This window comes from Hypanus sabinus, chromosome 18, assembly GCF_030144855.1.
Source record: "Hypanus sabinus isolate sHypSab1 chromosome 18, sHypSab1.hap1, whole genome shotgun sequence".
Taxonomy (NCBI): Eukaryota; Metazoa; Chordata; class Chondrichthyes; order Myliobatiformes; family Dasyatidae; genus Hypanus; species Hypanus sabinus.
Window position 1 is genome coordinate 43,359,017 of NC_082723.1, and position 27,951 is coordinate 43,386,967.

The following is a 27,951-nucleotide window of genomic DNA, read 5'->3' on the forward strand; positions in this document are numbered from 1 at the left end:
TGGGATCATGCCAAATCTGCAGAATTTGATTTTCTTTGCAGCTATCTTTTCCATCACTCTCCTTTTCACATGCCACTTAAAATCTATCTCCCTGGCCATTTGTTATAGTAATTCTCCAAGAAGTACAGACTTTTGTTTTGATGGGTCTTCTGTACTTTGGCACATTAAAGCCACTCTATAAATACAACTGTCATTGTGCAATATTTCCCTGTGATCTGATTTTTGTTGGGTCTTATAAAACCTTCAGCCATCTTCTTCCCCTTATCCAGTGAAATTGCTGGCTTTCACTGAGACACAGTCCAATAAATCCAGGTAGCCCAGAAATATTTTACTGAAGGGTCAATTTATCCTGTTTAAGCCTCTCCGGTAAAAGTCATCAAAGGCTATTTCGCAATGGTGATTCATCATAGCTGAAGCCAGGCGGTATTTACCAGTATGAAAAACATGCCCTAATCACAAGAACTATCGCTTGTTCTATCTCATCTTATTTCATGTTGCCCATATTATAAAACAGTTGTCAGTTGCTCCATCATCACTATTATATACGCTGGATTAATTTAACATGCAGGTCTTTTATGATTTGTTTTCTTTTCCCCTTCTGTCTCTTCAGAACATACCCCCTTTTCCATCAACAGATTATAATTCTTACAATACAGGAGCAGATCCTACTGATGGCACCAATACATGCAACTCCGATGAGAATCATCAAATAATCCTGTTTAGGACTACTACAGCTTGACTCCACAGTCACAGCCATGAACACCTCAGCAAGCAACATTCATTTTCAGATGTTTAAAAGTATCTACTGATACTCCAATTCAATGAACCCTGGACAGCAGACTCAGGTTATGAGTCTTTAAGGAAACATAAGAGGGGATGGCACACCAGTCTACAGGTACAATTGAAATGCCAAGGCCGTAGACCTCACTCCCAACTCTCCTACTGGTGAAAGTGCAGCCTCTGGAAAATAAAATTGAAGACCTCAGAGCATGATTACTGTACCCAAGGACGACCAGGGACTACTGTGTGCTTTGCTTCAAGGAAACATGGCTATCGCCTGCCATTTTGGATGGCACTGCAGCCCGACAGCTTTACCATTCTTCACCAAGATGAGTCAGTTGAGTCTTCTAAAGGTAAAGGGGGGAGTGTGTGCTTCATAATTAACCCGTCATAGTGCACAAATGTTGCAGTTTTGTCTCATTCCTGCTCATCTGACCTGGAACATGTAGCAGTCGGGTGTCGACCATTTTATCTGCCAAGGGAGTTTTCCACCATCGTCATGGTAGCAATGTATACTGCACTTCATGCCAGTGTCAGGCAGGCATTGGAGGAGCTGAGCACCATGATCATCAGACATGGAACAGCACACCCTGATGCATTCCCTGTCATTTCAACAAAACCAGCTTGAAGAAGTCCCTGAAAACTACCACCAAAATATCACCTGCAGAACCAGAGGAACCAGCACACTTGGCCAATGTTATACAACCATCAAAATCACTTTCCATGCCATTCCACACCCACACTTTGGGAAGTCTGATCACCCGGCTGTACTTCTACTCTCAATGTACAGGCAGAGACTGAAGACCACAACACTAGTGGTGAGGACCAAGAAAGAATGGTCAAAGGATGCAGAGAGTATTTACAGGACTGCTTTGAGTCAGTAGTCTGGACAATATTCAGGGATCCAACTTTGAATCTGAATGAATATGCCAAAGTTGTCACCAACTTCTTCAGCACCTGTATGGATGAGTGTGTGGCTTCAAGATTGTACCGGACATATTGAAATCAAAAGCCGTGGATGAACTAGGAGCTTCATAGACTGCTGAGGACTAGATTTGTAATATTCTATACCAGTGATCCAGAACTATTCAAGGTCCAGGATGACCTATGGAAGGCTACTTTAAGAATGAAAAAACACTTCCGATTGAAGTTAGAGACAGAATCTGATGCATGTCAGCTCTGGCGGGCTTTGCAAGCCGTGACACATTGAAACATAACATCATGAATGTCTGTGATGCTTCTGTCCCAAATGAACTCAATGCCTTTCGTGCACACTTTGGAACAGACAATAATACTACACGTGTGAATTCCTGCAGCATTTGATGACCCAGTGTTCTCTGTCACTGTCAGAACAGGCCAATGTCAGAACAGCTTTCAATAAGGCAAACCAGGCTTAGATGATCCATCTGACAAGGCTCTGAAAATCTGAGCCAACCATCTGGTGAGAGTGTTGAAGGACATCTTCAATCTCTTACTGCTGAAGGGCGTCAAAAGGGCAACAATCATACCAATGTCAAAGAAGGGTAAGATGAGCTGTCTCAACGACCATCACCCTGTGGCACACATATCTGCTGTGATGAAATATTTTGAGAGTTTGGTCATGACTAGAATCAACTCCTGCCTAAGCAAGGACCTGTACTCACTGCAATTTGCCTAAGGCCACAATAGGTGTACAGTGGATGCAATCTCACTGGGTCTACAGTAGCTACAATCTCACTGGCTCTCCATTTGGCCTTCATTCACCTGGAAAATAGTAACATGTATGTGAGAATGCAGTTTATTGGTTACAGCTCAGCATTCAGCACAATCTTACCTCAATTCTAATCAACAATCTCTGTGCTCCCCTCTGGAACTGGATACTTGACTTTCTCACCAGAAGACCACAGTCTGTGCAGATCAGAAATAACATCTCCTCCTTGCTGGCAATCAACACTGGCACACCTCAAAGATGCATGCTCTAATCTCTACACCCATGAAATGGTGGCCATGCACAGCTCAAACACCATTACTAATATGCTGCCAACACAACTATTGTTAGCAGAATTTCAGATCGTGACAATGACACAGAGGCATACAGAAGTGAGATAAATCAGCTGGTTGAGCGGTGTCACAAAAACAACCTTGCACTCAACATCAGTAAAACCAAGGAATTGATTGTTGACTTCAGGAAGGGGAAGTTGAAGGATCAGAAACCATTCCTTATTGAGGGATAAGCAGCAGAAAAGGTGAGAAGTTTCAAGTTCCTCAAGTTCTATCCTGGGCCCAACATATTGATGCAATTACAAAGAAGGCATGACAGCAGCCATATTCCATCAGTATTTTGAGGAGACTTGGTATGCCACCAAAGACTCTTGCAAATGTCTACAAATGTACCATGGGGTGTATTCTAACTAGCTGCATCACTGTCTAGTATGGAGGAGTCAGTGCACAGGTTTGAAAAAAGTGGAAAAAAATGTAAATTCAACCAGCCCCATCATGAGCACTAGCCTTCCCATCATCCAGGACACATTCAAAAGGTGATACTCAAAATGGTGGCAGCCATGATTAAGGACTCCCATCATCTAGAACATGCTCTCTTCTCATTGCTATCATTGAGGAGGAAGAACAAGAGCCTGAAGATGCAGCTTCTACCCTTCTGCCATCAGATTTCTGAATGGACAATGAATCATTGAATACTACCTCTCTTTTTCTCTTCCCTCTCTTTTATACTATTTATTTAATTTATTTTTATATATACTTCTTATTGTAATGTATAGATTTAATGATGTATTGAAATGTACTGTTGACACAAAACAACAGATTTCATGATGTATACCAGTGATATTAAACCTAATTCTGATTTTGGTTCTGCACCTTGGTAAGGTGATCTGTTTTGAACCATTACCAAGCTTTCTTTCCATAGCCCATAAACTATTCTCTCTTGTGTACTTCATTGATTCCCTTTTGGGCATACTATTTGATTATGGTTTCAACACTCCTCCAGTCAGTGAATTCCAGGAACAACATACACAAAATGCTGGTGGAGCACAGCAGGTCAGGCAGCATCTATAAGGAGAAGCACTGTCGACGTTTCGGGCCGAGACCCTTCGTCAGGACTAACTGAAGGGAAAGTTACTCAACTTTCCCTTCAATTAGTCCTGACGAAAGGTCTTGGCCCGAAATGTCGACAGTGCTTCTCCTTATACAAACGTTTGTAGATGCTGCTTGACTTGCTGTGTTCCACCAGCATTTTGTGTGTGTTGTTTGAATTTCAAGCATCTGCAGATTTCCTCGTGTTTGCTCCAGTGAATTCCAGGTCCTGTTTTCTTTCCTTTTCAATTGTTTTAGTGTTGGTGTCATTAGTACAGATCACATCAGAAAGTGTAATGACTTGGTTAAGATTTTTACTGCAATGCTGTAAGTATTTCATTTTAGCAGTTCTGTAAGGAGAGTCTGTTCTGTTTTCAGCTTGCTTGGATTTGAGCTAAGAAAAGAGCTTTGTTGTTCAACTTAGCTTTGCTGTCTCAGCCAATCAGGATGGTGGAATTGGGAGAAGATTCTAGAGAATGCTGGTTGGAGAGGTTTTTGTGACGGACACAGGCGTGTGTTGAGGTCTTTTTTGGCAGGAGCAGGAGGGAAGATGGCTGAGGATACCACCCCTGCTGCATAAGATGCTTTGTACAGATGAATGGCTTCAAGCAAGAAGGACCTATACTCCCGTGGGAGATCCCATTTGCTTGAGATGGATTTCAAGCGATATTCGGAAGGTGTTGAGTGCTTTCACATAGACTAAGGGTTAAGCACATGAGTAAAAGCTAACTTCAAAATGAGCTCCAAATATGTGCACATTTGGACTGGGTTAACAAATGAAGCCTGTTAATTTTTTTCCTTTTTCTTTTTTCTACTAACTGTTCAATAAAGCTAACGGGTGTACGAGCTGTTATTTCTTGCTGACGGCTAACTGCACGGGGGCAGTATTTACACAGTATTCACACAGGCCAGGATTCGGGTGGGTGAGATGTCCCAATCTCCCGCGTTCGGTGAGACTCAGGTCATATCTACCCTAGACTTACAGAGCCTGAGAAAGGTGGTTTTCTCACCACTGAGTCCGGTACCTGTTAAGGAAGGGCTAACAAGCCACGTCTATCGAGATGCCCAGTAAAAGGGGGCTTCAAGAGTTATGATGCCCTTCTTAGGAACCTGCTGTTGTGTAGAGGTTGGTGAATCTCTGAAATTCTCTTCACCAGAAGGTTCTGAAAGGCTGCACCATTGGAGACACATAAGGAAGAAGTTTGATATAAGTCTTTAAAGATTGGGGAATTAAGGACAACAAGAAACAGATTCAGAAGCGGTCTTGAAGCCTGGGACAGATCAGTCACAATCATATTGAAGGTCAGAATAGACTTGAAGGCTGAGTGGCCTACTGCTGCTTTTACTTTCTTCTTTTAGTGGAGACACAAGAGACTCTGCAGATGTTGCTGAGTTTCTTCAGCGTTTTGTGTGTTTTGGTCTTTTCTTTAATGTTTTCTTCTGTTGGTTTTCTAACAAACACCCAGCTGACTATTTGCATTTCTAGTATCTAAAGTCCACTTTAAAATAATTCAAACATCCACCACTTTAAGCATCAGAACAAGAATTACTCAGAGGACACAAACAAGCTCTTCAGTTCATCGAGTTTGTACCAACCATCCACCACTGACTCTTCACTGAATATTTAATCTATTTTTTAAACTCTCTCCACATTCCCATCTCATCAACTCCCTCCAGATTCTACCCCCCGCCTACACACTAGGATTAATTTACAATGGCCAATTAATCCACCAACACACACACACCATTGGAATGTGGGAGAAAATCAGAACATCCAGAGAAAAGCCATATGAGCACAAGGTAGAACATCTAAGCTTCACATGTTCCAATGTTATGTCACTGGCTCTACAAGCCAGCAGATTTCAAACCTCACAAGAGCGTGCCAAAAATTGATGAAGGGCATCAGCCTAAAACATCGACTGTTTATGATGCTGTCTGACTTACTGAGTTCCTCCAGCATTTTGTGTGTGTTGCTCCTGTTATAGTAAAACATCCTCTCATAACTTCAAATAAATTGTCCTTTCCATTCACAACCAGATATGGCAGGGCTGCAGAATTATGATCTGAGAGATCACTTGGATCCGTCTGTAACATGCTGTCCGGTGCAAGATTCCCATGTTAGAGTTCCATCCAGCTTAGAACTACACTCCCAGGATGTCCTTCTGCACTGCCCATTAAAGCAGAGTTGATCCCCTGCTTGACTGTAACACTTTCCTGAGAAATGCACTCTCATCATCAAAGGAAACAATCTTAAAACCAAGGAAATCTGCAAAAACACTGCAAATAAAATTCACCTTCAATCTCTCTACCCATAATGAGAATGAATAATTCAAACAAAATGGTTCTTGTATATGTATTCTTCCAGTGATTGTGGCATAGTTTCTTATACTGAAAGCATCAAGAAACAGATAACTGAGCTAGTTCTCCAAACAATGCCTTCATACCTAATACACAATAATTTCATTTTTCATGGAATGACAAATGCCATTTGGAAAGGGAAACAATTTTTTTGTCTGGGAACAAAACATGAAAAAGGTCACCAGCTTCAAATATAAAGCTGTGCTGCATTCGTTTTCAGAAAATGGATCTGAATGCACTGCACACAAAGCCACGTGTGGACTCTAATCTTTCACATAGTTTCCACCATTAATACAATCAATCACAGCTCAGCAAGTTTTGTTTTCAGACAGCTAATCTTGTACCATCAGCTCCTGTTAATAGGTTTCAAGCAATCTATAGGCACACAATGCATCTTTTTTGTCACAAGGAATCTCTGGATGCCATTCATTTGTCAGGGTTCCCTAAAAGAAAAGGCCACTGAAGCCAACAGTACTCATATCAAGTCATTCAGCTGGAGTAAAGAACTCAGCAAAAGCTCGCTCTCTGAACATCCAATTGAACAATTCCACGACCTGCACTTTGTCCTCAATTTCCTGACAATTTTATTTCTCTGAAAGGAGGGGAGATATATCTTCTTGGGCATTCCTTTCTTCAGACTAACTCTACTTTTCTAGGTTCTGTTACCCAGGAATTCACTCGGTGCCCCATTATTTGTGGGTGCGTGCAAGGAATCAAACATTACTGTGAGAAGTCAAAGTATATTCCATTCCTTTGTGATTTAATATGTAGCTACCACTCGGCTGCACAGCCTCACTTTTCAACCGTCAGAATCCCACCTGAAAAGCAAAATTAATTCCTGCTACATTGTTAATGAAGGAGGAGATCAAATAAGCACCAAATGCAATTACTGAAGAGAAAATTAATATAATTCAGGGAGGTATCCATACATAATTAAACTTGATATTTCACATGGTGTACTGTCATTTTCAGTTGAAGTTTGAGGTATTTATAAATTTGCAGATAACACGGTAAAATCTCAAATGGCAATGAGGAGGCATACAGAGGGTGAAATAGATTGGCAAAACAACATATTTTACCATGTAAGACAAATCGCCAGCAGGTTGTAAGAGTGGGCTCTGTCACCTCCAACCCTCTGATTATCAATATAGGAAACCTCAGGGCTGTGTACTCAGTCCCCTCCTTTACTCCTTGTGTACCACGACTGTATGGCCACCCACAACTCCAATTTGCCGACGACACTACATTGATATGCCTTATCTCAAACAATATCGAGGTGGCCTACAGGGAAGAATTCATCACCCTGACACAGTGGTGTCAAGAAAACAACCTCTCCCTCAATGTCGCTGGTTGTGGATTACAGGAGGAATGGAGACGGGCTAACCCTTATTGACATCAATGGATCTGGAGTTGAGAGGGTAAACAGCTTTAAGTTCCTCAGCATCCACATCACCGAGGACCTCATGTGGTTTGTACATACCAGCTGTGTGCTGAAAAAGGCACACCAGCGCCTCTTCTGCCTCAGACAATTGAAGAAGTTTTGTATGGGCTGCAAAATCCTAAGAACTTTCTACAGGCCACAATTGAGAGCATCCTGACTGGCTACATCACTGCCTGGTATGGGAATTGTATCTCTCTTAATCGCAGTACTCATGCGAGAGTGGTGTGGACAGCCCAGTGCATCTGTATATATAGAATATAGAAAAAACCTATAGCACAATACAGGCCCTTTGGCCCACAAAGCTGTGCCAAACATGTCCTTACCCTAGAACTACCTAGGCTTACCAATAGCCCTCTATTTTTCTAAGCTCCATTTACCTGTCCAGGAGTCTCTTAAAAGTCTGTATCGTTTCTGCCTCCACCACCTCCACGGGCAGCCCATTCCATGCACTCACCACTCTCTGTGTAAAAAACTTACCCCTGACATCTCCTCTGTAACTCCTCCTAAGCACCTTAAAACTGTGCCTTCTCGTGCTAGCCATTTCAGCCCTGGGAAAAAGCCTTTGACTGTCCATACAATTCACAACTTCCCATAATTCAGGACAGTTACAAGGTCAGGTGTGTAAAAAAGGACCCGTAGGACCATTGGGGACTCAAGCCATCCCAACCCCAATCTACTCCAGCTGCCACCATCCGGGAAGGGATACAGCAGCAAACAAGCCGGGACTAACAGGCTCCAGGACAGCTTCTTCCATCAGCCCTTCAGACTGATGAACTCACGCTGATTTGAATGTACTCTATGTTACATTGACTGTTCTATTTATTATAAATTATTATAAATGACTATGATTGCACATTGCACATTTAGATGGAGATGTAACGTAAAGATTTTTACTTCTCATGTATGTGAAGGATGTAAGAAATAAAGTCAATTCAATTCAGTGATAATAAAGCTGATTTGGACTCAGATCATTTGCTTCAAGTACTCTGCAGTGCGGCACAGTAGCGTAGTGGTTAGCACGATGTCTTACAGTACGGGAGACCAGGGTTCAATTTCCAGCGCTGCCTGTAAGCAGTTTGTACGTTTTCCCCATGACAGCGTGGGTTTCCTCCAGAGGCTCTGGTTGCTACCAAAGACCTACCAGTTATTAGGTTCATTGGTCTTTGCAAGTTGTACCGTGATTCGGTTCGGATTGAATTGGAGGACTGCTGGGTGGCACAGCTCGAAGGTCTGGAAGGGTCTAATCCACACTGCATCTCAGTAATTAATTAAATCATACCTCAAATCCCATGTGAATCACAACAGCGAAAGTCGCTGTGAAAGGACGATGACCTGAGGCATTCACTTTTTTCTTCTCTCCATCGCTCGCATTATTTTAGATTGTGACTGGATGTTCACTTCACCAAGGGAGTAGAGTGAAAAGCCCACAGTCTCAGGTGAGAAAAATCCTGAATGGGATCAATTCTGACACAAGGTCACCAACCCAAAATGTGAACTCTGGTTCGCTTTCCACAACTGCTGCCTAATCTGCCAGGTATTTCCAGCATTCTGTTTTTACTTCTGATTAACTCCAGGTGAATGCATTTACTCCATTGCAAATAAATTGAGGGTTCACCCTTGAGCCCTTACGAGATCTGGATATCACTAAATGGAGGATTTACCGCTCAAATGGCTTTACCTATGCTACAATCCAGGAAAGGTGAAATGATTCTATTCAGGAACAGCTTGGGTATATACTTCAACATCTTCTGTTGAAGGGTATCTTTTATGTAGTCAAGGTGGCATCTGTGTACAACACCCATTCGGTCAACATCTTCTGGCTAGATCATGGAACCATATATTTCACTTTTTAAGTGTTCTTTATGTTTGTTTTTTTTGGTCTTGGAGCCTGTGATTTGATGTTTAGAGATCGTTTGGGTGTTTGAGCAATTTTCAGACTCCGAGAGGTAGAAGCAACATGCACAAACCTCATGACGGGCAGGCTGTGGGATGGGGCGTGAGCCAATGTTCAACTCCATTTCAACATTAAAGCTTTCATTGTTCGACGATTGAAGCAGCAAAGGAGATTGAAACATTGAGGCACATGTGCAAGCTTGGAGAACAGTTGGGTGCTTCAGTGCTCTGCAGTCTCCGAGAGGAATCCAGGAGACAGAGGCAGCATGCTCGAACCTCATGGCGGGCAGGCTGCGGGATGGGGTGCAAGATGATGTTTGACTCCACTTTGCCAATTAAAGCGATGTAGGAGATTGAAGCATCGAGTTAAGTGCAGAGGGAGAGTGGCAGTGAGGGAAATGTCTGCTGCTGGGCACGGAGAGTGCTCCCCAGGTTTTCTGCAATTTGGATGTTGACTTGGACTGTAGACTTTGTTTCAGTCTTACAGTTTATTATATTCTGTGTATTTCACCCGATCTTTCTCAAATTTTTGAGCGGGGAGGGGGATTTGGAGAAGAAGAATTTCAGTGTTGTATGCTCTGATAATAAAGTGGGGTTTTACCAGATATTGACTCAGGCAACTGAGCAGCTGTGGAGAAAAATTCGGGAACATGTTTCATACAGAGATACGTGGAAAGATGAATATAATTTACCAGCGTTACACTGCAGGAGAAGCAGTTTGACATAAGGGCAATGATGCTTATGATCTATTGTAACACTTTAAACAGTGGCTTCATGCCCAGATGGTGCAGGCAATTTGTATTAGGTTTTTGAACAGTGCACTTGAAGAAGAAGCAATCTAGGAATTCATCACTGTTGGTAGTAATAAACAGGCTGTAATGATTTGACACTCACTTCCCCAAATTAAGTTTATTGGATTTGATGGAACCATGTTCTAGAAATGGAGTAAAATGCCTTGGTGTTATTCTGCAGTGTATTTAGTCTACCAGCTTGGATTAGTTTTCGTGCACACCATCCTGCAATAAGCATTTAGCTTTCTTGATGATTCTAACATGGCAAGCAGGCAGTCTAGGGGGTACTGTTTCACCTCAGTAGGACAAACATGCATTTTATGGTGGTGAACACTCATCTGTGTTTACATATTTGTCTTTGATTTTCCTTCAAATTTGGTGGTATGGTGTTATATTACTGGTCTAACAAGGCAAGGTTCTGGATCACTGATCTAGAGACATGAGTTTGAATTTCACATGGCAATTTAATTCAGGTAATGAAATGCAGCTGGAATTAAATGAATACCAGTGTTTAATAAAGCCAGTGAACTGTCATTAAAAAATTTAACTGGTTCACAAATGTCTTTCAAAGGAGGAGATCTGCTGTACTTGTCCAAATGTGATGCCAGCCCCATCTATGTGATTGATTTGTACCACGTCCACACTTCAATGAAGAGTAAGGATGGACAATAAATGGTAGCATGCCAGTGAATTTCACATCCTATAAATAATATCAGTCAACTTCGGGCAGCGACCTGAGTCAACTATGTGGCATATTGCTGTGCCTGAATTCTCTCTCTTTCGATGATGCTGGTGAATATTGCTGAGGTTTCTGCATTATGGATTTTGAATTGTGGACTTTCTTTTTCAGTCTTATGGTCTTTATATTCTGTGTTTTCATTGTTCTTTCTCTTTGTTTTTATGTGGGAGAGGGGGATTTGGGAGTCAATGTTCTTGTGGCATTTTGTGCAGGGGAGGGGGTTCTGAGGGTTGATGTTCCTGTTGTGTTTTTGTTACTTTTTTGTGCAGGAAGAAGGGAATTTGGGGGATAAGTTTCTTGTTGCATTTTTATTAGTTTTTGTGCAGGGCATGGGGATGAAGGGGTGAGATTGTGTCGCCATTCTTCTTTTGTGCAGGAAGGGTGGGTTTGCTGTATTTCTCTGAACTGACTTCCACTGTTTAGCTTTGTTTTGTGGCTATCTGGAGATGAGTATTTTCTCAGAGTTATATACAGCATACAGACTATGATAGTAAATGAACCTTGGAACTGCAAAAAAAAAAATGAGCTGTACAAGAAGTAAAAATTTTAAAACAAAACATAAAAATTTTAGCAGGTTTAGGCCATTTGGCCCATCAAGTCTATCTCACCATTCGATCATGTCTGATTTGTTTCTCCTCTCAACCCCATTCTCCTACCTTCTTTCTACAGCCTTTGACACCCTTAGTAATCATAAACTTATCAACCTTCACTTCCAATATGCCTAACGACTTGGCCTCCATAGTTGTCTGTGGCAATGAATTCCTCAGTACATCTAATACAGCCTCATCAAATTGAAAATGATAACCTCCTATCTACCAGGTAATGACTTTTTAAATCAGATTTACATCATGCACAAGGATGTTCCAGACCTTCTAATACTTCCAAGTGACAAGTTAGTTTAAAAACATGACATAGCCATCAGAGACTAGAACTGACTTCACCATTTGCACCTATATTTGCACCCTGCCACTCATTCTCAGCCATTGAATCTTTTAGCATTCCCTAGCAAAATACATCACCCTTATTCTGCCACTCTTTTCACAGTAAACACAAGAACTCAGGGTATTGAATTATCTATAATGACCATCAGCAACTCTTCCTAATCTAGTCCTTCCGGGAGTCTCATTATGTGAGATCCATTCAGCATTCCATTAAAAGTTTTGACCCAAAATTAAAAGCCCGAGTATGGATATTGAGAATGTATTATTACATCAGCTAGGAAATGGTGAATTGGGAGTGTAGGGGTTGATATTACCACTATGCAGAGATAATAATGCCACGTGGCTAAATGTTGGAATGATTCTTCACTTTGCTGTGGAGCACAAAATTGTTCAAGAATTCGATCAACTGAATAAAACAAAAATATAAGCTGAAACAAACTTCCAGAAAAAAGTAAGATGGAAAGGGAATGAGAAAGGAAGGAAAGTTAAGGAAAATAGGAAACTTAGTCTTTCAATAAAAAAAGACATTAAAATCAGCAGATTTAATATCATGACCAGAATTCCCTACAAAACACAAACAAATTGGGGGCAAGTGAGATATTACAAATGTGTTCCTTGATACATTTTACTATGTCAGAGATGTTACATAAATGTAACTTTTTAAATGACAGGACACATACAGAATGTTTAGTGATCTGGTGATGAATTGGATTTCTAGACTGTAATTATATTGGCTCCTGAATGGAATGGGAAAACAAAAAAGGAAGTGTTCTATTATCTCACAGGGCAGCTGTTTCTCAGTCAAATCATTAATCTCATTTGTAATGTATTTAATTAATTAAAATTTGATAGACGTACATGGTCTTGCATCCAACTGAAGATGTGATGTGCACACAAGTGCAACAAGTTTAACTAAAATCTGAAACAAACTTCTTATAAAACACAATAACAATTTGCAAAACATTGGTGTTTTTCTGTCTCCAGGACAGAAATGAAGCAATATATGAAAATCAGATTCATAAAATATAACTGACGTAATTGTTGTTGACATCTGTTCAGTTCCTTGTGTTTCTGTGCATGAATCTTGTTCCCCAAGGAACAATACTCCTGTTGCTGAATCAACTTGAGCACTTTGTTGACATTGAAATAACAATGAGGAATATATATACAGGTTGAACACTGATTTTCCGGCACCCTCTATTCCTGAGCCTTGCCTGATCAACATTTTTGCCAGATTAAAAGATGTCACACATTAATAATGGCAAAAAATGAACCGTAAAAGCTTTAAAACAATTATTAATGAAACAAAAATTAAATGTAAATTTATTAATTACTGTGTTTACTATGCTGCTTGGCTATCTTTTTAAACAATTCATCCAGGCAAAATTGTTTTATGTGTTTTGATTTCTCCCTGTGTAATTTTTCTTGCATCAAATAAAAATTCATTAGCTCTTGTTCCTTTATGTTTCTCTCACCCTTTGATTAAATCAACCAACAACTCAATTAATTTGTTGATAGTAAATTTTTTAGTTTTATCCATTTCATCATCATTGTTGCCATCTTCATCACTTGCAGTGTTTTTATCAGCATTCAGAGCACTGTCTATCATTTCCGAATCCATAAGGTGTTTTCTTGTCGACAATCATCCACTCATGTAGATTTTCTTCATTAAGACTACTTGTTACATCCTTGAAAACACGTTTTGCATACACAAGCAAACCATTGACAACTACTTTCTCCTTCAGTACATAAAATCTTGTAAAATCACCATCAACTTTTTCTTCAGGCGCATTATCAAACCTGAAGGCAGGCCACAACTTATGCCAGCCATTCTTTTGTCTTGAACAAAAGAAGGTCCTTCATGTTAAATTCTTTAATAAATGCCTGTACAGAAATGCCAGCATTCACCTCTTCTAACAGATTTTTCATGAAAAGTGAGTGATTTTTGGCCTCACAATTTCATCCAAATTAAAAGATCAGTTTCTATCAGTTTCTGGAAAATTGGTGGTCAACCTTTATTACTTCCAGAAGTAGACAATTGACAAAGATATTTTGAATGCCTTAAAACTTATCTTTGATATGCATAGCAAGTTTGCAAAATCAAGAAAAGAAATATATTGGTCAGATCTATAAGACAATCCCATTAAGAAAGTTAATTCTCATATTCACCGATAGTCACATGGACCAGAAAATTGATCTTTCCTCGTCCATTTGTGTCAGTAGTCAAATTGCCACAAAGATGTTTACTGAAAACATTTGATTTCTGACCTGAATTTGTCATTTCTAGATTTGTCATTTCTAGATGTTAACTTTGTTGGTAATAATAATCAAAATATTCATTGTCAGTAAATTTTCCTACTTTGTTTACAATCAAATAACAGAAAGAAAAAAAAACATTTTTGATATACTAGCAACACACACAAAATGCTGGTGGAACACAGCAGGCCAGGCAGCATCTATAGGAAGAAGTACAGTTGGTGTTTCGGGCCGAGACCCTTCATCAGGACTAACTACAAGAAGAGATTTGAAAGTGGGAGGGGGAGGAGGAGATCTGAAATGATAGGAGAAGGCAGGAGGGGGAGGGATGAAGCTAAGGGGGGTGGAGTTTCAAGATGGCGACGTAAGCATCTGCCTTTTAGGCGCTCTTTATTTTTTTAACTATAATCACCCTTTAATTAGATCTTTTCGAACTTAATCATATGAGTTGCTACCTTTGATTGACCCTTTTTTCCTAAAATAATAGTTGATCTAATCTTGTCAAACTTAAAATGGCTACAAGTAAGAAATCGGCTAAGGATCCTGTATCCATCGACGCAATTTCTGGTCTTTTGGACATTAAACTGGATGTTAAATTTGCGGGTATGGAAGGTAAATTGGACAATAAACTGGATGCTAAATTTGCGGGTCTGGAAGGCAGACTAGAAGGTAAATTGGACAGTAAACTGTTAAGGAGGATTACTTCGAAAATATCCGATCTTGAAGGAGTTGTTAAATCGCTTGAAACTAAGTTTCAGTCGCAGGCGTTAGAGGTTCAACAGCATGGAAATAAGATCACGACTCTTGAACAATCAATTTGTGAAAAAGCACGTACAATTGAAGTGTTAGAGAAGAAGATAGAGTCGACTGCTAAAACTTTAGATCAGTACAAGTTTAAAATTACTGATCTTGAAAATCGTTCTCGCAGACAGAATTTGCGCATCATCGTAATTCCCGAAAAAGTTGAGTCCGGTGATTTAACTGAATTTTTCTCTAAATTACTGTGGGAAATTTTCGGTGGTGAAGGTTTGAAAAATGAACCTGTTATTGACCGCGCTCATAGAGTTGCGAGGCTTTCGTCTGTGCCTGATAAACCACGAGCGGTGATTGTTCGCCTTCATTATCCTCGTGAGAAAGAGCTTCTAATTCGATTAGCTCGTAAAAAAGGTATGATCTCCTACAGAAATTACTCATTTCGAATAGTTGAGGACTATTCGTATGAAGTAATGAAAGCCAGGATCGCTTTTAAACCAGTGATGGCAGAGATTCATTCGATTGGATTTAAACAAGCTTTAATGTATCCAGCGAAGCTTAGAATGGTGCTGCCCGACAACAGTCTACACTTTTTTAACACTCCTGAAGAAGCGAAGAAATTTGTTGAAGAATATCGATCCTCTAGTGCAACTTGAACTATGAGTTACATTGAAGATTTTTTTCTTTGGAGAGAGGATGTCATTTCATTTTAAGTTTTAACCCTGGAAGTTGGGTTATAACTTTTTATTTTGAACTATGGGTCTGGGTCTTTTTTTTACTACTATTATTATTGCTTATAGATGCTGTTTTAATTTTTATAATATCCTTTTTTATACACGTTTGTATTTTGTAATAATGAATTATTTTTTCAAAATGTCGTTTCTTCTTCCCATAAGTCTTTACTTTTTATAAGCGTTTATTTGCTTGCCTGTGTTTAGAAATGGAACAAAGGTTTTGAATTCTTTTTTTTTTAGTTTTTTTTTATATATGTTGTAGTGTCTATTAAATCTTTTTCTTTTAAAAAATTCTATTTTGATAACTTTTTTACTAAATTTTCTTATTAGATTGCTGAATTTATATTCATATTTTGTAATATGACTTTCTCAAAATGTCGTTTCTTCTTCCCATAAGTCTTGGCTTGTGAAACGTCATCTTTGTATCTGAATATGGAATTTCTTTTTTAAAGATGTATTACATTTTTAAACTTTAATGTTCATTTTTTTTTATTAATGATTTTTCTGGTTTTACTATTTTAGTTTTTTTTTGATTTGTCTGATATGTGTGTGTATGTGTATGTGTATATATATATATGTAGGTATATATATATATATATATATATTTTTTTTTTTTTGCAACTCTATATTTTAATTAGGGTGTTATATAGTTTTTTCTTAAAAAATTTTCTTATGGAGCTGCCATCTTGAAATGGGGGTAATTTTAGTATTAGTTTATGCGCCTGCCGCTTGGCTTTCTTTCAAAGGGTGGGGGGAGGGGGGAGGGATCTTTTTTCATGCTTTTGCTTTTTATTTTTTTGCTTTTAGTTTATGGGCTGACTTTAAATTGTTAATATTGTTGAGGTGTCAGGATCTCCGGTTGCTCCTGAATCAATTTTCCTTCTTCCTAAATTGTGGGTTATGTGTCTTTTTAACCTTTTATGATACACACAATTAATATTGGTATGATGGATAAATCTATTAACTTTATCTCGTGGAATACTAATGGTTTAAATCATCCGATTAAACGTAAAAAAATATTTAAAGTATTCCATAGATTGAACGCTAATATTATTTTTGCACAGGAGACCCATATTAGGAGGGAGGATAATCAGGTTCTGGAAAGGACAACAATTTCACTCAAATTGTACGGCTAAAATTAGGGGTGTGTCTATTTTTATAGACGCCTCAATTTCGTTTACACATTATGAAATTATTTCTGATCCACAGGGTAGATTTTTGTTGATAACTGGTTCACTTTTTAATCGGAAAGTTGTTTTAGTTAATATTTATGCTCCAAACTTTGATTGTCCTGAATTTTTTAAACGTTTATTTACTTCTCTTCCTAATTTGAATGAATATATGTTGATTATGAGTGGAGACTTTAATTGTTGTTTGAATCCTTCGATGGATAGATCTAAACCTATTCGAACTCTTCCGAATAGATCAGCTTTACTTATTAATTCTTTTATGGTTGATTCTGGAATTACTGAAATATGGCGGTTTTTGAACCCTAAAGATAAAGAATTTTCATTTTTTTCACATGTATATCATAGTTATTCTAGAATTGATTACTTTCTTATTGATCATCGTTTATTAACAGATGTTATTGATTGTAAATACGATTCTATTGCTATTTCGGATCATGCGCCTTTGAAGTTATCTATCAAGATTTCGGACTCTTCTATCAATACTAGATCCTGGAGACTTAATGCTACTTTACTTCAAGATCCAGAATTTATTACCTTCATTAAGCAACAAATTGACTTATTTTTTTCAACAAACTATAATGAAGAGATTGATAAAGGAATACTTTGGGACTCTTTCAAGGCTTTTATTCGTGGACAAATTATTTCATATTCCGCTGGTAAAAGAAAACAAAGATATTCAGATATAGCTTTATTGGTGGATAAAATTAAAGAAATTGATAAGATTTATTCCGTTACTCCTACCAAAGAACTTTATAAGAAGAGAGTTGAGCTTCAAATGGAACATAGTTTATTATTATCTTCTTCAATTGAGAATCAATTAATTAAGACTAGGGCTCAATTTTATATTCATAGTGATCGAACTGGTAAATTGTTAGCTAATCAATTAAAAGCTATTTCGACTAAGCGACAAATTATTAAAATTCGTAAACAAGACGGTAATTTAACTACTGATTATAAAGAAATCAATAACACTTTTCAAGATTTTTATAAATCTTTATATCAATCAGAATTTGACGGTGACCGGTTTACGATGGATAATTTTTTTAATAATTTGAATATTCCTAAACTGATAGATGAAGATTGTAGCTTGCTTGATGCTCCTATTTCTATGGATGAAATAAGAGAGGCTATCTCATCAATGAATTCAGGGAAAGCTCCTGGTCCTGATGGTTTTATTGTAGAATTTTTTAAAACTTTTTCTTTATTGCTTTCTCCTTGGCTATGTGAAATCTTTAATGATGCGTTTGTTAAGAAGAGACTACCTCAATCGTTTTATGAAGCTACTATCTCTTTAATTCTTAAAAAAGATAAAGATCCTACTTTATGTGCATCTTATCACCCTATATCATTATTAAATGTAGACTCTAAGATTCTTACAAAAATTTTAGCCATTAGATTAGAAAAGGTATTACCACAGATTATTTCAGAAGATCAAACTGGTTTTATTAGGAATCGATATTCCTTTTTTAATATTAGAAAATTGATTAACATAATTTATACTTCATCACCTACAACCCCAGAATGTGTTATCTCATTAGATGCTGAAAAAGCCTTTGATAGAGTTGAATGGACATATTTATTTAATGCATTGAGAAACTTTAATTTTAGTCCTAATTTTATATCATGGATTAAATTAATATATTATAAACCTGTTGCTTCTGTTCTTACAAATAATTATAGATCCTCTTTTTTTCAATTATCTCGTGGTACGAGACAAGGTTGTCCTTTAAGTCCTTTATTATTTAATATTGCATTAGAACCTTTAGCTATTGCTATTCGTGAGTCTCCTAATATTTTTGGTATTACCCGTAATGAGAAGTTATACAAATTATCGCTTTATGCTGATGATTTGTTGTTATATATTTCTAATCCTAGTAGGTCTATTCCTGCTATTTTATCCTTGTTGGCTCAATTTGGTAGCTTTTCTGGTTATAAGTTAAACTTAGATAAGAGTGAGTTATTCCCTTTAAACGCGCAAACTTTATTGAGTGATAGGATGCCATTTAAAGTTGTTACTGATAACTTTATCTATTTAGGTATAAAAATCACCAAGAAATATAAAGATTTATTTGGACTGAATTTTTTACCTATGCTTCATCAAATTCAGCAACTTACTACTAGATGGTCTCCCTTATTTTTATCATTAGTTGGTCGGATTAATGCTATTAAAATGATGATTTTACCGAAATTTTTATATTTATTCCAAGCTTTACCAATTTTTATTCCTAAATCTTTTTTTGATAATATTGATTCAAAAATTTCCTCATTTGTGTGGCAAAATAAAAATCCTAGGTTAAGCAAAAGGCAATTACAAAAGTCTAAAAAAGATGGTGGTCTAGCTTTACCTAACTTTAGATTTTATTATTGGGCGAATAATATTCGTAACCTAATGTACTGGAAACTAGATTTGGATTCACCTGTGTGCCCACAGTGGGTAAATTTAGAATGTAGTGAGGTTAAGGGATATTCTATATTTTCCGTTCTTGGTTCTTTTCTTCCTATTGATTTAGCCAAATTCAATAAACAGATATCTAACCCTGTTGTTAAACATACACTACGAATTTGGTTTCAATTTCGCAAATTCTTTAATCTGAAAAACTTTGCTCTGGACAGCCCTATTTTATGTAATTTTTTTTTTAAACCTTCATTGACAGATCAAGCTTTTAGTATATGGAAAAGGAAAGGTATAAAATGTTTTCGTGATCTTTTTTTTGAAGGTACTTTGATGTCTTTTGATCAACTATCCAACAAATTTGAATTACCTAAATCTAATTTTTTTAGATACTTACAAATTAGAAATTTCTTACATAAAATTCTTCCATCTTTTCCTAACTCAACTCCATCGGATTTTTCAGATTTGATTTTTACTTTTAATCCTTGTCAGAAGGGATTAGTAGCTTTTATTTATAACATGATTATGAAGATACAGCCAGAAATATCGGATAGAATTAGACAAGAATGGGAAAAAGAACTTCGATGTAATATATCAATAGATAAATGGGAAAAAATTTTACAAATGGTTAATTCCTCCTCTATTTGTGCTAAACATGCTTTAATACAATTTAAAATTGTACATAGAGCTTATATGTCTAAAGATAAGCTTGCCCGATTTTATTCGCATATTAATCCTCAATGTGACAGATGTCACTTAGAAGTGGCTTCATTGACTCACATGTTTTGGACATGTCCCACTTTACATAACTATTGGAAGGACATTTTTGATGTCATTTCCTCAGTATGGAATATCGATTTACAACCCCATTTTATTACTGCAATTTTCGGTATACCAAATGAAGATGGCAATCAGCTTTCCCCTTCAATCAGACGAATGATTGCCTTTGTAACATTAATTGCCAGAAGGTCTATATTACAAAACTGGAAAAAAGTAAATCCTCCTACTACATTTCAGTGGTTCTCCCAAACTATTTCTTATTTGAGTTTGGAAAAAATCAGAAGCACTATCTTTGATTCTTCAATTAAATTTGAAGAAACCTGGGGACCATTTATTCGACACTTTCATATGAATTAATTTGGCCTATTTCAGATCCTTTTCTCTACTTATACTTGTTCAGGTATGGAGTTCCGGAGTTCTTTTCTTGACACCTTTATATATTTATAAAGTGCTATTATTGCCCATGTTAGTTTTAGTTTAGTATTTTTTTTCAATATATATTTTTTCTCATATATAATTTCAATTTTTTTTTTCTTCTTTTTTCGACGATTATTTTTGTTTTTTTTTCATACATATTTATATAGACTTGATTGATTTATGTACCTTTTGTTGATGGATGTTTTAATAGGATATTATTATCCTATTACTAATGTAATTTCAAGTTTATTGAATCTGTAATCTATTCATTATTATGTGCTGTTTTTTTTATATATGAAATTTAATAAAAAGATTGAAAAAGAAAAGAAAGAAGCTAAGAGCTGGAAAGTTGATTGGCAAAAGGGATACACAGCTGGAGAAGGGAAAGGATCATGGGATGGGAGGCCTGGGGAGAAAGAAAGGGGGAGGGGAGCATCAGAGGAAGATGGAGAACAGGCAAGGAGTTATTGTGAGAGGGACAGAGAGAGAAAAAAGGGGAAAAATAATAAATACACACATAAATAAATAAATAAATAAATAGATAAATAAATAAATAGATAAATAAATAAATAAATAAATAAATAAATAAATAAATAGATAGATAGATAGATAGATAAATAAATAAATAAATAAGGGATGGGGTAAGAAGGGGAGGGAGGCATTAACGGCCTTTTAATATTCTGATATACTTTCCTTCTCCCTTTCCTAGTTCATCCACCTGTTATCCAAACATTCACTCCTCATTTTTCTACACTGCTCCCTCATCTGGTTCTAGCTCCGTTAGCCCTTCAACTCTCACCTAATGGTTCCCATCATTCCCTTGCTTACTTACAGCATGGGGAGCTTTTGTGTTCCTGGCTACCTCTCTCTAGCACCTATCTCCACTGTGGCCATCTTCTTCTCCTACTGTCCAAAGGTTCCTTTCTTCTCTTCTTGACTGCCTCCATCTCTCATCCATCCACTTTCAGCCTTCTGTATCCTCCCTGACCTAGCTCCACTAGCCTGTAAATCCTCTGATCCTCTTCAGGCCACTTCTGGCCCCTGTCTCACCTTTCCCCCATCCTTTTATGCTGGCTGTCTCCCCTCTCCGCTCTCACTGCTGAAATAAACTTTGAACCTAAAATGAGGATGGTTCCTTTTCCCTCACATATGCTCTTCAACCTGCTGAGCAAATTACTTGCTGCTCCAGATTCCAGCCTCTGTGTTCTCCATTTTACATCTTATTATTCATTTTCCCTGTTTTATCTTATATCTGGAAATGTGAGATGCCACCATATTAAGCAACAAATAGCAGTTCAGGTGAAAATCCGTCTCTTTCATTTTAAAATCTTTTTATTAATTATTATTGACGATTAACAAAAAAGATGTATTAAGTCAATATGTCATTATATACAATAAGGAAAAAATTGGCAAATAACTGATTAACTAAGCTAAGCAATATATCAATAATAATAAGAGAAAATAAAGTTTTCAGAATATTTTTTTGAAAGAAAAAGAAGGGACAAAAAGAAACCCTACTAACTGAAAAAACCTTACTAACTGGAAAAAAAACAAACAAAATAAATCCCATTGGGAGCACAATGCCGGAGCTATACATCATACAAGCTTCCATTAAAAAAACATTAATCCCCAACTCAAATCCACTTAAAGAAAAATCGGAAGTAAACCATATTAATTAACTCAAATCAGATGATAGTAGCGGGCGAACTACTATCGGGCGGTTGAGAAACTGCCTTTTCTCAAAATCAATCGAGGATCAAAAGTTCAACTTCTGATTTTCTCCAAACTAAGGCATAGCATCACCTGAGAAAACCATTGTATCAAAGTAGGAGCAGAAACATCTTTCCATTTCAACAAAATAGCCCTTCTGGCCAATAATGTAACAAATGCAATTACATGCTGGTCTGATGGAGAAATACCATGAATATATTGAGGAATTATACCAAATAAAACTGTCAATTTATTAGGTTGTAAATTAATTTTTAAAATTTTAGAAACTGTAGTGAAAATAGACTTCCAAAAATGTTTCAGTACAGAACATGACCAAAACATATGTGTCAATGTGGCTGTCTTGGTTTTACATCTGTCACACTGACTATCAACATTAGGAAATATTTTAGACAGTCTCTCTTTTGTCAAATAGTAACAATGTACAATTTTACATTGAATTAAAGAGTGGATTGGTACAGATCAAAGAAGAGTTAACCAACTTCAAAATCCGCAACCAATCTTCTGTTATCAGGGTCATGTTAAATCTATCTCTTAAACAGAAGTAGGACTTCAGTGTATTTAAGTCTCACTGCAGAGTCCACTGGCTATAACTCCACAGCAGTCCCCAGTGGGTGCTGCACTGTCTTTTAAACCATGGTCACTTTGATCATTTGAAAGGATTCTCTTCTGGTTAAGGGAAGGAGAACACTTGATATTCTTTCATTTTGTTATTTAAAACTGTTACGAATGTGCCGCAACTCTGAGGGGCCAAAGGGTACCAAGTCGCCCCCTCCTTTCTGAGAATCGCAAGATCGCTATTAATTCAGGTCTGGGACCCAGGAAATGAGAGAGAATCCACAAGGTTTGGAATGTGTCCTGGCCTCAGCAAAACAAAACCACTGATAACGGCCAATGTCTCTTGGAGACGGAATTGTGTATTGAGTACTGTACTATTCATTGAAGCCCCTCAGGTGACGACCAGAGTGGGCTGGTTGAGGGATTGCATCATCCCAACCTGACTGACATCTGAGACCCCATAAGGATAAAAGAGGATCTGGGGAACAACCCCTTCAGACGCACCAGGAGAAACGCTAGAAATCCCGTGACAGCGTTTAATAGCGACAGCCGGTGGGGGGGCTCATGTGCGTCCTTCCCTTGCCTGGGATTGGCGGGCTCACCACAGAAGAACGTCTTTGCTAAAGAAGAGGCCACAAGTGAACGGCCACCCCAATGAGACTCTGATGGATCAAAATCATAAAAGGAAAAGCCGGCAAGTTTTTCTCCCAAAAATCTCTCTCTCTCTCCAACCATTGCAAACCCAGCGGTCCCCAAAGGCTGCAGCCTGCATGAACTGAGTGACTTTAATATTTCCATCGGACAATACATTATCCCCTAGACAACGATAGAGCTTATTTCTTATTGATTATTATTATACCTGCATGTTTAGATTTAGTACTGACAACGTATATTATCTGTATCTTTGCATTGATATTATTTTTGTGTATTTTTACTAATAAATGCTGTTAAAAATCATATCATCAGGCTTCAACAGACCTCTCTATCTTTGCTGGTAAGTGACCCAGTTACGGGGTTCGTAACAATACTAACACAAGCTTTATCTGCTCTGTTTGTAGAACAATGGTTTGTAGAATTAGACCATAACCTTCACAGGTAAGCAAATTTCCAATGAGTCTCATTCATAAAGTGCATTGGAACATCCTGACGTAATAATAGGTGTTTTATAAATACAAATCTTCCTAATTTGAATGGTATAGCCATTGCTAGTGTTGTTAATTGCTATTTCCAAACCTGTTAAGAGTGGAAAGTGTAATCTGAAAGCCACCTCCACCCTCTAAGTTAAAGCAGTCATGAGCAATTATGTTTACATTCTCAATATCATTCATTTGTTCATGGGAAACAGACAGAGACAAGGCTATTCTCAGTTCAGGTGAAATGAATCAAGAACAGCGTGATCGAATCCAGGTTAGTCTAGTTTTATTTTAGTCAACCAATTATCAAATATCAAGAATCCAATGGTCTGTAAGATAATATTATGATGTTGGCCCATAAATTTTAAATTTTCACCAAGTAGCATTTAAAATTCTGATCTCCAAACTCCGTTATATGTACTTTGTCAGTGAACCCTTGACAGATTGGTCCCTGCTGATACAAGCATCTCTGGGGAAGATTATCCAGTAGATGTGTCAGGAGCTAAGAAAATTACTGCTTCCTTTCATTTAACCAGGCAGGCAACTGGACAAACTATGAAAGACAACTCATCTTGTGTGCAATCAGTGGATGAATCAACCTAGTCACTGTTATTTCTCAGAGTTCCCCGCTGAGCCAATAAAGTCCAGATGAATTTAGGAGATGGAACAAATGGAGTGACTTTATAAGTTGTCAACCAGGTTGATCTGTTGGGAAAGACCACTCACCATTAATCTGATAAGTCACTTGTGGTCCCATAGGAAGATCAATCAAACATCAGTGAGGCAGCAGGCTTGGAGATTGGCTGTATCCATGATTGATGAAGTGAATCACTTACTAATTAGCTTGTAGTTGAAGTTCATCAACCTCAAAAATTAAGGCTATCCTCAGTTATTTTGTAATCTTTTTCTGCAATCTCTAAATGAGCTTTCTTTTCTGCAGTGTCACTCTCTGTGTGAAGTACATCTGCATAGTGCTGACAATAAGCTTTTCGTACATACCACACATCCTGTGGAGTCAACCTTTCGATCGGTCACGCAGCGGTAGTTTCTAGTGCAACCTCCATTATCCCGGGAACAGTCACGCACAGGGCCAAACGAGGACAAGAGGTCATCTGGGGTTTCAAAGTATGTAGATCTCATAGATTCCTCCCTTAAAAGACAAATCAAAATGTTAAGGAAGATTGCACTTTAAATTGACCTCAAAAGCAACTAGCACAAGAGAAAAGATTTTTGACAACATACACTCCAAAGCCTCATTCAGTTATTTCAACAGTTGATACATTTTGTTTAATGTTACAAACAGGTTAGTCCTTCAGAAATTGTCAGTCCAAATTAGGCCTTTAAGAATCATGGCTACTTGCAATTTTTATATTCTGCTATCTCCTTGGGGCATGGGATTTGAAAAATCGACTGCCTTCTATATTTTGTGATTTCCAAGTTCGAGTCACTGCCCTCACAGATGTCATTGAAATTCTGAGATTAATGGATTGGGCTGTCGTTCAAACTAACTGTAGTTCATATTGGGCTCTTTTCAGTTCTATGCTTTTTTTTCGTGTTCTTGCCTATTCTTTCTTGTTGCACATTAACTGGCTGGAGGTTTGGATGATCCATTATTTTTTGTGCGAGGGAGGGGTTGGGGGTGTTTGGGGTTTGCGAGTCTTTGTTTCTTTTTCTTTTTGTGTGGGAGGGGGACTGATGTCTTTCTTTCAAATATTTATATGGACTTCTATATTCTATGGCTATCTGGAAAGGAGGCAAATTTCAGAGTTATATTCTGCATGCATACTTTGATAATAAAATGAACCTTTGAATTCTAAAATGAAAGTAAAATGAAAAATGAATAAAACACAAGCAATACTATATGGTCCAATAAATTTGCAATTAACATTGACACAAAGACATTAAGTGCTCATAATATTGGGTAATATGTTATCATGATTACAAGGCTGGTTAACGTATAGGAAACAGATTGAAGGAATAATTGGATCAGCTGCAGACCGGCACACTGTTACTAATTTAGTGGCTCAAGGATAAGCTGGAGCCTCAGCTATTTAGTGTCCAAAGTGAAAAAATCGGTGCTTGGGTATTCACACTGCATCTTATAGCACTAAACAGCTAATCTTTGGAGATGATGCAACTTATAACATTTAACTCAACTGACTGGGGTTGAATTTTGAGGCAAGGATGTGTTTCTAACAAACTAAGTGTCATGGAGAACGTAAGTTGAAAGGTGGACTAAAAGAGACACAACGAAACATAGAGAGACTAAGTAGGTAAGAAGGTCAGAGTGAGAAATACAGATTTATTTATTTTTCATAAAAAATAGATCTTTTTTAAATTAGTGAGAAAAAGTATTATTGATATTCAGAGTGGTTTAGATATCACTGCGGAAAATGATATTTACATGTCAACAACAAAAAAAAGGAAGTAAGGTGTACTGTAACTCCCCTATTCCAAAGGGGTTAAGGCACAAGATTAAGGAAATCCAATTTGATCTGTATACCGACAGCTGATTTCACTGCTACTAGTTTTTGTCTCAGTATGTAAGCAAGGTTATACTTCAAAAACTACAAGGCATATTCCTGAGATGGCAGGATTGCCCTTATGGGGAGAGACCAAGCAAAATTATCAGTATTTGGGCTTTGAAATTATTTATTTGAAATACCCTAGGATCTGTCAGGGAATTTCAGGACCAATGCAAAAAAGCTGGAATGTGCAAGATGTGAAGGTATAAGATCTGGGACTGAGCAGGAGAGAAATAGGCACAATTCCAAGTAGCTCTAGTTTTAGAAACCTAAACATACAACCAACTCAAATATTACAGATTATAATTCATCATTATGGTCAAAGGAAGAAATCTAATAGATGACATAACCAAATCAAAGTCCTTTAAAATGAAGTTTATTTTGGAGTTGGATAAATTCAACCAAATTATCATTAGGAATATTGTTCCATAGTTCCACACAAGACAAAACAAAACTGGGGCCAAAATGAGAACTTGATTACTTTTTATTTCTTCTCCTGGGAAAGATGAAATGAACATTGTTTCTTTGCTTCCATTCAGGAGTGAACCTGAAGACCTCTCACGTACCAGACAAAAGTATTGTCTTCAATATTATGGAACCCTGCATCACATCGGCTATTTCTGGGTGGTCTCTCTTCCAAGTACTAACCACACTTGAGTTGAATTAATTTCTGAGTTTAGATGTCAAAGGGTAAAATCAAGCAAATCCAATATTTATTGCACAGTCTGAATGATTCTAAATGAACTGAATTGCTCATCCATTACAGAGGTCAGTAGGACTGGGAATGGGGCAAAACAGGTGAGTATGGTTGACTTTTTGTCCTGAAGGACATCATTGAATCCGGTGGACTTTAAGAACAGTCTGTAGTGTCGTGGCTACTGTTACTAACATCAGCCTTTTCTCATTCCACATATATTTCATCTCAATTTCCCAGCTGCAAAAGTGGGATTTAAACTCATCCCTTCCAGATCAGTACTTCAGACTTGTGGATGCATGTTCAAATACCTTGCTACCTTGCTAGCCTAAAAGAGCTAAATGAGCTCTTTAGTCATTTGAATAATACATATGGCGGTTCAATTACCAATTACACACCATCAGGTATTAAGGGTAAGAACACACAGGTCACTACAATACATTTCAATGTGTTTTGTGCTTGTTTTCTTCTCCAGAATTAGAGAGAGGTTTGTTAATGTACAGTCAGTAAGTACATTCAGGAATAAGGTCAATAGAATTTGGATACTACAGAAATCAGTGGACACAAAGAGAGGGTGGAAAAATGGACAAGCTCAAAGAACAGCGAAACAGGCTAGTGAAGGGCACAGTTTCCATCTCTAATTTGTTCTTGTTATATTTTTATTTAACTTATTCTTCTCCAAAGGTCGTCACCTTGTCCTGGTGGGGAGGCTTGTGAGCTCCTGAGTCCCAGGAATGGTGCCATCAGGCACTTAAGTGGAACTTAGTTGCTGGTCTGGT

The 27,951-nt window shown here is 37.6% G+C and overlaps 1 protein-coding gene across 7 annotated transcripts in view; it reads right to left on the reverse strand.

Annotated features, from left to right (window-relative positions):
* LOC132407564 (astrotactin-2-like) overlaps window positions 1-27,951 on the reverse strand; it is a 1,730,264-nt gene that overhangs the window by 743,182 nt on the left and 959,131 nt on the right. For all 7 annotated transcript variants that reach the window (XM_059994285.1, XM_059994284.1, XM_059994283.1 and 4 more), the window contains one exon: window positions 24,953-25,103. In XM_059994285.1, coding sequence (XP_059850268.1) covers window positions 24,953-25,103 — 151 coding nt within the window. The remainder of the gene's footprint in view (window positions 1-24,952; window positions 25,104-27,951) is intronic.